At 37.0% G+C, this 11,713-nt stretch overlaps 1 protein-coding gene and 1 long non-coding RNA gene across 2 annotated transcripts; one reads left to right on the plus strand and one right to left on the minus strand.

The window, feature by feature from the left end:
• The first annotated feature begins 974 nt into the window (after positions 1–974).
• LOC135074018 (membrane alanyl aminopeptidase-like) lies at positions 975–11,600 on the plus strand. Its single transcript, XM_063968324.1, has 15 exons — positions 975–1,084; positions 3,435–3,997; positions 4,208–4,372; positions 4,823–5,143; positions 5,254–5,437; positions 5,526–5,767; positions 5,912–6,104; positions 6,194–6,383; positions 6,690–6,790; positions 6,888–7,064; positions 7,815–7,999; positions 9,311–9,478; positions 9,875–10,021; positions 10,609–10,696; positions 10,946–11,600. The coding sequence occupies exons 2-15, from the start codon at positions 3,435–3,437 to the stop codon at positions 11,264–11,266; spliced, it is 3,045 nt and encodes a 1,014-aa protein (XP_063824394.1). The 5' UTR covers positions 975–1,084; the 3' UTR covers positions 11,267–11,600.
• LOC135074019 (uncharacterized) lies at positions 2,783–3,428 on the minus strand. The gene is made up of 2 exons (XR_010257735.1): positions 3,152–3,428; positions 2,783–2,919 (listed from the first exon to the last, which is right to left on the minus strand). It is a non-coding gene; the product is annotated as an uncharacterized LOC135074019 (long non-coding RNA).
• Positions 11,601–11,713: the final 113 nt, after the last annotated feature.

The following is an 11,713-nucleotide window of genomic DNA, read 5'->3' on the forward strand; positions in this document are numbered from 1 at the left end:
TTGCAACAACATTCTGCCAGAGCCTGTATTGATGATATTCATGATTCACATCGTCATTAATTAATTAAAATGACTACAGATCTACATTATAGAGCAGGCGCCCGTCAAGCGAAAGGTCGACACTCCTTAGGAAAATTCGATTTTTCCGGTTAGATCATCAATGTCTTTATAGATCAGATATTAAATCAAGGCAAGCAAAATATCGGGCTTAAGTTAGGTATCATACTTAACTGAGACAGTGAAGTTTCAAATGAAAAAATGTTAGAAATAGTTTTATTACATTGTTAGAAATAACAATTCTAAAACGGGTCGTTCATAGCAAGTTAATACTGATTTATATTACCTAATAAGCCTGCAAGAGAAGAAGGAAGGACTGGCATCTTAAGTAGATGTAATAGGAGCTATTTTGCAATGGAAATGTACAGTCTTGACGTCGTTTCGTCTGTACAAACAGAAACAAAGATGATAAGTAAAATTGAATTTACGATCAGGCAATAATACAAAAAAAAATGAACATTCTTAAAAAGTAGGAAAAAAAGAAGAAGAGGGGCAGAAATGTTTTTGAGTGACGACCAAGGACCGGAAGATGTAGTGTCCACTAGGTGGACCGATGATCTGATGAAGGTCACGGGAAGTACCTGGATGCGGGCAGCACAGGATCTGTCACTGTCATGGAAACTACCTGGAAATCTTTGGGGGAGGCCTTTGTCCAACAGTGGACGTCATTTTTGGCTGAAACGAACGAATGAAAAGAGTACATCCTATTGGTTCATTGGCTGAAATCCTTCACGTTTTAAACGCAAATGAATTAAAAATATATACCCAATGACTAGTGAAATTCAAAGATAACAAAATAGGTAAGTACAAATATTCAGTCTTATATCCGACTTGATCAATAACCAGTGTAGATATGAACTGATCAATTGCTGAATTCAACGGCTTTGTAACTAATAATTAAAGATAATGAAACAGTATCTCTGATATTGGTTAATGCGCTATATATTCTACTAATTTAGATTTTGATAACTCAGTCGCGTCCGGTCGAACGCACCGAATTCTTCTGGAGTTGCCTAGAAAATCAAAGGTAAGTAAGTGCTTTATCACGCAATGAAACCCCGAGTATAGACGCTCCATCGCCCTTCAAGTGTCCTTGAGCCTTTTTATGGGCCCATATTTAGCGCCCACGACTCCGTTCCGTATGTCATTATCCTTGGGGAGGCCTTTGTCCAGCAGTGGACGTCGTTTGGCTCAATAGAACGAATGAAGTGCTTTATCGTGGACTGACCAGAAATGATACAAAGTATGTACATACCCTTTTTTTGTAAACAGGAGCGTTCTGTAAAACTGTAAATTGAATAAAGTTAGAATTAGAAGTTGCGTAATCTATGTAGAAAATGGTGATTTATTCGTGCAAATCAGTGGTCTGAAATTGGGAGAGCCTTTTAGCCCATCTTGAAAATAAAATTTATATCCTGACTATACCGCTATATTGAGTTCACCACAAACCTTAACCTTTAACTGGTGACATGGTTTTTGTGTAACGTAACTGGTGACGTACGGTCTGAGAGGCCGCTACCGTATCAAGACTGTAGCATTGAAACTAGGTAAGGTAGCATACCACAATCTTTAAAAACAGATTATTAGCATATAGAAGAATTAAATTAAAATGAAATAATAAACTCTAAATATAATTTTTAATGCAGAACTTGCTGTTAAATTATATGTAGTAATAAAAATAAAAAAAACTAGAGATGAGATCGATAATCGCAAACAAATAAATTTAAATCAACAAATTATAACAAAATTTGTATTTTTTATTATAGTTAAAATAATAACCAATTTAAAAAAACCTATCACACGTAGGTAACCTATCATTTTAGAAAACTGGCAGTGGTGAAACTTTTGTATTTTTTATAGGCTGTCAGGGCATTTATTGTTTGGCATAAAGGTGGACCGTCATTTTCACTTTCTGACTGATTCTCGTCAATTGGTCCTTTATCTTCAAAAACACTTTCTTCGGCTTCCGAATCATGGTCACTTTGCTCCAGAACGATGTTTTCAGGAACATATTCGGCTTCCGACCCAATTGCGTCTTCCTTTTCCAGATATTTTTCAAATCGCGAATTTTCAAGTTGTTTCATAAAGTGTGGCACTATATTCTCAACTAATGATCCTACGCTTCTTTTTTGGAGTTATTAAAGTATAAATTGCAAGTAAAAACTGTAAAAATACGAAAAAACTGTATGAAAAATGTGTCACGTAACTGGTGACATGCGGTCTGAGAGACCGCTGATGAACTTTACATCGATGTAACTTGTCGATTTGGAGCTGAATGATGCAAATATCCTTATCTACGGCGTAGACACAACTAAACTCGAAGCTACTAAAGCGGTGAAACATAGGAAGTACGGGGAAGGGGGTGAAACGATGTTTCACTGACGCCGCCCGGCCTGTGAGACCGCTTGTCACCAGTTAAAGGTTAAGTCCAATATACACATAAGTTGCTTTCTTAAATAAATGCTTATTTTATGTAATGTAACTTTCACAAAAACGTACGTGTAGGTATAATGACGTAACGCCTAAAATGTCTCATCGCTGACAATTATGTCCAGTGTACAATTTTACTCAAATAAAATATAGGCTATTTTAAATAGAATATAGAAAATATAATTATGTATTACGATAATTATATCCTTCACCAGAGTGTTTCATCAAGCAGTACATGCGCTTGTGTCCACCGCGATCTTTTCCAATTTGTTGCAATTAACTACATAAGTTCATGTTTCTAATTATTTTCCAAATTTTGTTGTATGTATTTCTTTATTAATTTAAATTCGTGAATGTTTCTGTAGTTTGAAAACAAAACTCTGATGGTGGTGATGTCTCAATGAAGTCAAAGTAAAATCCCAATTTATATACCTTTTTTTTTTTTTTTTTTTTATGTGATAGGAGGCAAACGAGCAGACGGATCACCTGATGGTAAGCAATTGCCGTCGCCCATGTACACCCGCAACATCAGTGAAGTCACAAGTGCGCTGCCAACCTTTTAAATCCCATTCCCCCCCAATTGGGCCTCCGGTATCCTCACTCACTCGGCGAAACACAGCGCAAGCGCTGCTTCACGCCGGTTTTTTGTGAGGCCGTGGCCCACCTACAACCATTAAGTGCTAATATAATCATATTATCATCGAATAATAAATTAAATTAATGCAATTAGGCTTTACTTTGTAAAATTGTCAGAACTATTTAATTCGATAACGTAATGTTATGATGATAAATGTCAGATAAAAATATTATCAGTGATAACATAACTTCGATTATTAAATTATTACTTTGGGTTCAAAGTAGGTAATTATTTTGAAGCTACATATTTAATGCTCAGTATAATAAGAAAATTGGTAAATCCTATCCAGCTAAAAAATAAGTATTTTCAGATGGCGACTCTCAAGTTGCTAATTCTGGCTGCAGCATGCCTTGCGGCGCAAGCATTTCCTCAAGATCCTCGCCCATACAGAAACACAATCTTCGCTGACGAGAAACTAGAAGGGGAAGCCTTCGAAAACATAGATGACTTCGATGGCAACACACAACTCTCTAGATCCGATGATAACCCGTACCGACTACCGACCACGACAAGGCCAGAACACTACAACATACTGTGGATGGTTGAGATACCCGCTAATATCTTCTCGGGTGAGGTGGAAATCCAGCTGTACGCGACTCAAGAAAACGTCAACGAAATCGTCATCCAAGCTAACGGATTAAATATCACTTCGGTGGTCTTGAAATTGGGAGATACTGAAATACCACATACGGTTACCCTGCAGCCAGAGTATCATTTCTTAAGAGTGGCCCTCAGTAACGGCGTCCTTCAATACAGCGCGACCAATAGAGTTCTATATTCACTGAATATCGAATTCATTGCTCCGTTGAGGACTGACATGTACGGAATTTACGAAAACTGGTACAGGAATAATGCTAGTGACGAAAACGTGAGGTAAGCTAAATGAAAAATTAACTTACCATTTACCCCATTTTTAAACAACAACTGACATTAGATCATTACCTAAGAGAGATCTGATCTGACCACTGTCGTTAAAATTTTTCTTTTTTATTTATTAATTTTATTTTTATTTTATTAAGCTCAGTGCATGCTTAAATATCATTTATCGTGTACTACAAATCTTTCAATATCTAATTGTTTTAGTTGGATGGCCTCAACCCAGTTCCAGGCGACGTCTGCCCGCTATGCGTTCCCTTGTTACGATGAGCCAAGTTTCAAAGCTACCTTCAACATTACGCTCAGAAGGCCCGTTGGATTCAAAAGTTGGACTGGCATGAGACTGCAGAACAACATAACCAGCCCCATTGAGTAAGTTATTGGTCTGAACCAGGCATATTCTGTTCTTGGAACCTCTTCCTTTAATACCTCTATTAAAGTAGATCATAATAATACCTCTTGCAGTGCCAGCAATTATTTTATTCTTTATTGCCATACAATAATTGGTACGTAAGGCGAACTTAATGCCATTGGGCATTCTCTGCCAGTTAACCTTCGGGTTAAACAGGAAAAAACCTTTTGGCAATGAGTTTGGCAAATCTAAGCTGCATGTAATAAAATTTCTCAAAATAGCTGTGTGTATGAGTGCAATGCACGCGCTTGGATGTAAATAATTTTCCTCTATATGCTTTGAACATTTCGTCATCACTTACTTCAAATAATTTCATATACTCGTATATTTTTGGCAAAATGTTTAAAAAATGGTTGGTAAAACAAAGAAAATGCTGTTCATAATTTTAAATTCACAAATTTTAATTGCAGAGGCTTCGTGGACGATGTTTTCTTTATAACCCCGATACAGTCTACGTATCTTTTAGCTATAATAGTAGCAGAATACGAAACTCTTGAAAAATTAAACGAGATTACAGGGGATCTTGAGTACGAAGTTATCGCTAGACCTGGTGCTATTCAATCTGGTCAAGCACAGTATGCTTTTGAAGTAGGACAAGAACTACTAGCCGAAATGAGCAATCATACCGCCATGGACTTCTTTAGTGTCCACCCTCATGTCAAGATGACACAGGCGGCTATTCCAGACTTCTCTGCCGGAGCTATGGAAAACTGGGGACTGTTAACTTATAGGTAATATGACAAGTATATTTATTCCAATGTATTGTATATTCAATGATAACTTTGGAATAGTAATCAGAACTTGAATGTTTAAAATTACCTATAACATATTTTTCTACCAGGGAAGCTTATTTAATGTACGACGAGAACCACACAAACAGCTACTTCAAGCAGCTGATTGCTTACATCTTGTCACATGAAATCGCCCACATGTGGTTTGGGAATCTCGTCACTTGCGATTGGTGGGACGTGTTGTGGCTCAACGAAGGATTCGCCAGATATTATCAGTACTTTTTAACTGATTGGGTAAGTCGCAGTACCTATTCGATACACATCTTCTCTCATCATGTCTTTAAAACTGGAATAAATATAAAAATGTTTATTTCGTTAATAGGTTGAAACATACATGGGACTGAGTACCCGTTTTATCAACGAACAAGTCCATACTTCGTTGCTGAGTGACTCATCTAACAACCCTCAACCATTGACCAACCCTGGCATAGGCAGTCCATCTTCAGTCAGTTCGATGTTTTCAACAATCAGTTACAACAAAGGTGCTGCTATCATTAGACAAACTGAGCATCTTATGGGATTCGATGTCCACAGAGAAGGTTTGAGGAGATTTTTGGTTGAAAGGTAAGTCAAAGTAGTAACGTTAAATCTGTAACTGAAATAGACTACTAAAGTTATGACATAATACGAGTATGTGTCAGCATGACTTATATTTAAAAAAGATCGTATTGATCGTAAAGATTTAACAAAATTTTATACTGTTTTTAGGTCATTCGAGACAGCACTACCCATTCATCTTTTCCAAGCTCTTCAAGACGCTGCTGTGGAGGCAGGAGCTATCGCAGAATACGGAGAGGAATTTAACATCATCGACTATTATAAGACTTGGACTGAACAGGGTGGGCATCCAGTGCTTAATGTCGAAATCGACCACCAGACTGGACTGATGACTATCTATCAGGTATTTGTTTGTTTCAATTCTTAATTTACTACTTCGTTACTTTTGTTAGCACATAATAAAAAAACATGAAATTTATTTTGTCTTCGTAGCGCCGTTTCAACATCAACAGTGGTTACTCTACGCCTACCACTAACTGGATTGTTCCTATCACCTTCGCTACGGCTAGTGACCCAGACTTTAATAATACTAAGCCATCCCATATCATTAGAGATGGTATCACCGTCATTAACCGGAACAGTATCGGTGATGAGTGGGTCATTTTCAACAAACAACAAACTGGTATGAATTAAGCTATTCTTTCCTGTAATTATAACTAAAATATAATGTTACTAGCTGTACCCGCGACTTCATACGCGTGAAAACCCGTTTTTGCAACATTTTTCATTGTTTTTCTGCTCCTATTGATCGTAGCGTGATGTTGTATAGCCTAAACCTTCCTCGATAAATGGGCTATCTAACACTAAAAGATTTTTTCAAATCGGACCAGTAGTTCCGGATATTAGCGTGTTTAAGTACCTAAACAAACAAACAAACTCTTCAGCTTTATAATATCAGTATAGATTCTTAATATAAAAATTTGTACAGGTTACTACCGAGTTAATTACGATGACTACTCATGGAATCTAATTATCAACGCATTAAGAGGACCTGACAGGACTCAAATCCATGAATTCAACAGAGCTCAGGTTTGTTTGAGTTTTTTAATTTAATTTACCCGATTGTTAATAAAAAATTCTTCGTAGTTTCAATTTATAAAATGTGTTATTCAATGCTTTTCTCTAGATCGTCAACGATGTGTTCCAATTCGCCCGCTCTGGAATCATGACGTACACCAGGGCTTTCAATATCCTCTCTTTCCTCGAGAACGAGACGGAATATACTCCATGGGTCGCCGCCATTACCGGCTTCAACTGGATCAGGAACAGGCTCATTGGCAGCTCCTATCTCGCTGAACTTGAAGTGAGTAACTTTTAAAATGTATTTCTTTTGTAATTTTTTTGGTTTTTGTAGATAACGTCTTCTATTATAATAAAATTGGCTTTTAAAGCCAACTACTTATTACACCATTTTCAGGAGCACTAAACTACAATGTACTTAATGTATGTAAATGATTTCTAGCTTGATTACGAAAGACAATCATTATTTAGAGCAACCAGTAGACACCACTGCCGAGGATGTTTAAGTACGCTAGTGACTATGAAAGTGGCTCTAGCGGAAAAACATTATCAAAGAGTTCCAAATTAGATAGCGTTAGCAACTTGTAGGTCAGGCACCAAAGTTCATACTGTCAATCAAAATCAAAAATCAAAAGTATTTATTCACTTTAGACCACAAGTGGCACTTATGAACGTCAAAATATTATTATAGAAAATAATAAAAAAAGAAAAGGTAGCCCTTATGGGGCACTTTACATGTCTCCTTATCTTTTGGGCCCTACCAGCACTTCGAGACAAATATATGGCAAGTGCTGAGAAGAAACGCCGGAACAAACAGGATAAAAACCTATTTAACCTTGTGTTGTTTCTCATTTCCAAATCAGAAAAGTAATGTTTTGGCCACAAGATGGACCGACGACATTATAAAAGTAGCAGGAAGGCGCTGGATGCAGGCCGCTACCAACCGGCCATTATTAAATCATTGGGGGCCTATTTTCATCAGTGGACGTATTATGGCTGAAATGATGATGATGATGAATGTTTTGTGTTTTAGGCGATGATCGCAAATTGGGCCACGACAGTGATGAACCAGCTCACTTACTACCCGCGCCCCGACGAGTCGTTCATGGATTCGTACTTGCGGTACCAACTGGCTCCTTTCATGTGCAACTTAAACCAAACAGCTTGCCGCGAAGCCGCCGTTAGCCAGTTTGAAGCTTTGCGCTATAATGACACGGAGTATGTATCTTTTAAATTACGCAATAAATCTAACCTGAATCTTTCTATCTAAATATATAATTCAAAGGTGACTGATTGACTGACTGACTGACTGACTGACTGACTGACTGACTGACATAGTGATCTATCAACGCATAACCCAAACCACTGGACGGATCGGGCTGAAATTTGGCATGCAGGTTCCGCTAAGGGGGTAACACGGGATCCACCCGTACGAAGTCGCGGGCGGCCGCTAATTTGTAATATAAAATAAATCGTGGAATTTCCGATTATTATCCAAACTTGTAATAGAAGGAACATGCTTTTACATTGTGATAATAGCTTATTAATACATTTTTTACATGAAGCAAATTACAATTTGTATACCTACCTAGTTATTAAACTAAACTTTACCAGTTATTTTATTCGTACATTTTGGTAATTATTAGTAGAATACAAAAAACAACTTCACAAATCATAGGACAACTAAGTTTTCCAATAAGACCTAAGCGCTCTAGACGACCTAAAATTCTGTGTCCAATTACGCACTTAGCTGGCGGGATATACCTACTGCAGGTGTCCTTTTTGACAAATTTAAGTATCACATAGAGATATTATTTCCTACTAGCGGCCGCCCGCGACTTCGTACGCGTGGATCCCGTTTTACCCCCTTCATCTATCTTACGCGGTTTAGATTTTTTCATACAAATGTTTTTTCCCCCTAACTCCCGTTCCCGTGGGAATTTTGCAATATCCTGTTGTAACTAAGCTTTAAGTTTACTAAGGTACCTGCATGCCAAATTTCAGGCGTCTAACTTAAGCGGTTTAGATTTTTCATACAAAAGGATTTTCCCGCTAATTCCCATTCCAGTGGGAGCGGGAATTCCTTTCTTAGTGCACCTCTACGGTACCTAAGCTACGTCCCTTAATTTAACCATTAAGGCTGCACACGCGATGGAAGCTTAAAAATGGAGTAACTTCTACCGTTTTCCCAAAATTTCCCTTCACTACTCTGCTCCTAAGTATACTAGAACCTGCCCAGGAGTATGAAGAATAATTGTACCAAGTTTCGTTAAAATCCGTCGAGTAGTTTTTATTTCTATAAGGAACATACAGACAGACAAAAATTTTACTGATTGCATTTTTGGCATCAGTATCGGTCACTAATCACTCCCTGATAGTCATTTTGAAAATATATTTCATGTACAGAATTGACCTCTCTACAGATTTATTATAAGTATAGATGATTTTTATTCTTGGTGCCAATTACGAGTATAAATGTCTTTTTTTCATTATTATTTTCTGTGTCTAATATTGTTTCTTAACTCGTAGGGTGCCAGTGGACAGCCGTAACTGGGTGTACTGTAACGCCCTCCGCCAAGGTTCCGAGGAAGACTTCGATTTCCTCTGGGAACGCTTCCAAAACCACAACGTGTACACGGAAAAGATCGTTCTACTTCAAGTGTTGGGTTGCACTCCTCACGAGGCTTCTCTTAAAACGTAAGATTTTTTTTTATGCTAGACAAGGCAGGTATTTGACCGCAATCGCACCTGGTGTTAAGTGAGATGCAGTCTAGGATGGTACAAAAAATTATGGTAAAAAAAAAATGAAAGTAAAATGTTTATGTCGAAAGATATTTATTTATATTAATTGTTTTCTAGCGTCTATTATTGTGTTATAGCATAATGTCATATTCTCTAAAAAACTTATTTAAAAATGTTTTTCATTCAAACAATAGATAGGAAAGGAGAGAAATCATATGATAGAAGTCAAGAACCTTATCAGAGATTTAGGTGAAAACATTGTCATTTCCATGACATGACGTTGCATTTGTATTTTGCTCAACTGTTTTGGTCTTCTGAGTAGATAATATTTATTCATTTCATTTATTCCAGACTTCTAGACGCAATAGTGACGCCCAACTTTGTCATCCGGCGCCAGGACTATACGACTGCGTTCAGTACCGCGGTCAATGGCAACGAAGGCAACACGCAGATCGTATTCAACTACATCCAGACCAACCTCACTCAAGTAGCAGCTGCGTGAGTATTGTACATGTTTAAATTTGTCATCATCATCATTTCAGCTAAGGACGTCCACTGCTGAACATAAGCGTCCCCCATATCTTATATTAGTTAATTCTTTTTAATACCCTACTGATTATCTTCATAAATTTGTTACGAAGAGAGCAAAAATAAAAAGCCGTATTGCGTTTGTTCGAAAGTCTGACATCTTTATTTTGTTTCAATTAACACCAGGCCCGCGGGCCATAGTGTGGCCCGTAACTGAAATAGAAAATGTATGTGCCCCGTCGTTAACAACTGAATCCACCACTTGGACCAACTTACGACAATCTTTCATAAATCCATGTCGTGTACATCTTTGGTCACTGTTTTTCTAGAATAATGATGACTGAAGTTTCAGTTCAGATAGTAGTCAGAATTGGCTTGACTACATCGGCGTTTTTATTATTTATTTTTTTTAATTTATTTATTAACTTAAACTATGTTATACTTATTTGCTATTTATTATCATCTTAAGCATCTGTTAAGGTCGGTCGTTTCATTTTCTCAAGTTTCAACTTCATTTACCTTTTAAAGCTAATCCTATCCTATTTATTTGGTTTCAGATTTGGTACGATTCTAAATCCTATAAATTACGCAACACCCTTATCTTACATCTCAGCAAGACTAAGGTCTACTGAAGAAATTGATAATGTAAGTAACTTAAATATGTTTGTAAACATTAGGGAGTCCCTTATATGGGCAAAATTTTTTTTGAAAATAGATTAAAATCTATCTGATAAAAAACAAAACCATAAAGCAATAAAGTCCTTAAATCAGCTGCAAGGGATAAAAAGTTTTAGGGACATGGGTATTTTTGTTATTTATGATGATTGAGATTACTTTTATTGTGATAAGAATCTGAACGTCCAAAAGATAAACGTTGATGTCATTTTATTTCAGTTCCAAGCATGGGCCAATGCGACGCAAGACATATTAGGTAACAGCTACAATTCCATCTACAACAGCGCCGAGTCCAGTCGCGACTCTCTCCAGTGGGCTGTTGAAGTCCAAAGTGACATAGAAAATTACTTGACCGAGGGTGACGAGACTTACGAGGCTTCTAGTGAAACGCCAGTCGTCACTGATGCCCCGGTTACAGAGACACAGCCGCCATTGGAAGAACCAACTACTCCTGAGCTCTCAGAGTCTGACTCAGCCAACACTGCCTTCTTGTCAGTGCTTGTCATCGCTGTCGCTGCCGCTGCAAACTTTGCGCTATAACCGTGCGATTATGACCTCAAGAAGAATCAATCTGCAATCTGCGGTTTTCAGTATTTACTGCAAGAGCTACCTTGGATTTATGACTACAGTAATATAATGACTACAGTCATTTATTATTATCTTTTCAGAAATATTATAAAGACCCAATGAAATGCAATCAATGTAACGTCATGATGAATCTACAAAAAAAGCTCCGCTTTAAATGATAAGAGATAATACTTTAATAGCATTTAAATCTAGTATTAATGTATGCCTAACTTTTCAAATCACTAGATATAGTTTTATACATTTTGTATTTTTTATAAATTATTGTAATAATAAAATTGTCTTTTAATTGTGTTGAATCATTTTTTTGGTTCCTTGGATCTCAGTAATGAGAGGAGACTTACTGATTAATCTGATTATGAAGTAGGTAATTTGGATAACAAGTAATAAGAAAATAAACCT

Source organism: Ostrinia nubilalis, chromosome 8 (genome assembly GCF_963855985.1).
Source record: "Ostrinia nubilalis chromosome 8, ilOstNubi1.1, whole genome shotgun sequence".
NCBI classification, from domain to species: Eukaryota; Metazoa; Arthropoda; class Insecta; order Lepidoptera; family Crambidae; genus Ostrinia; species Ostrinia nubilalis.

Bases quoted from the DNA above. Each gene is read 5' to 3' on its own strand.
- LOC135074018 (XM_063968324.1), top strand. From the start codon at position 3,435: ATGGCGACTCTCAAGTTGCTAATTCTGGCTGCAGCATGCCTTGCGGCG. The intron at 8,000-9,310 runs GTATGTATCTTT...CTTAACTCGTAG, and splicing joins TTGCGCTATAATGACACGGA to GGTGCCAGTGGACAGCCGTA. The intron at 10,697-10,945 runs GTAAGTAACTTA...ATTTTATTTCAG, and splicing joins CTACTGAAGAAATTGATAAT to TTCCAAGCATGGGCCAATGC.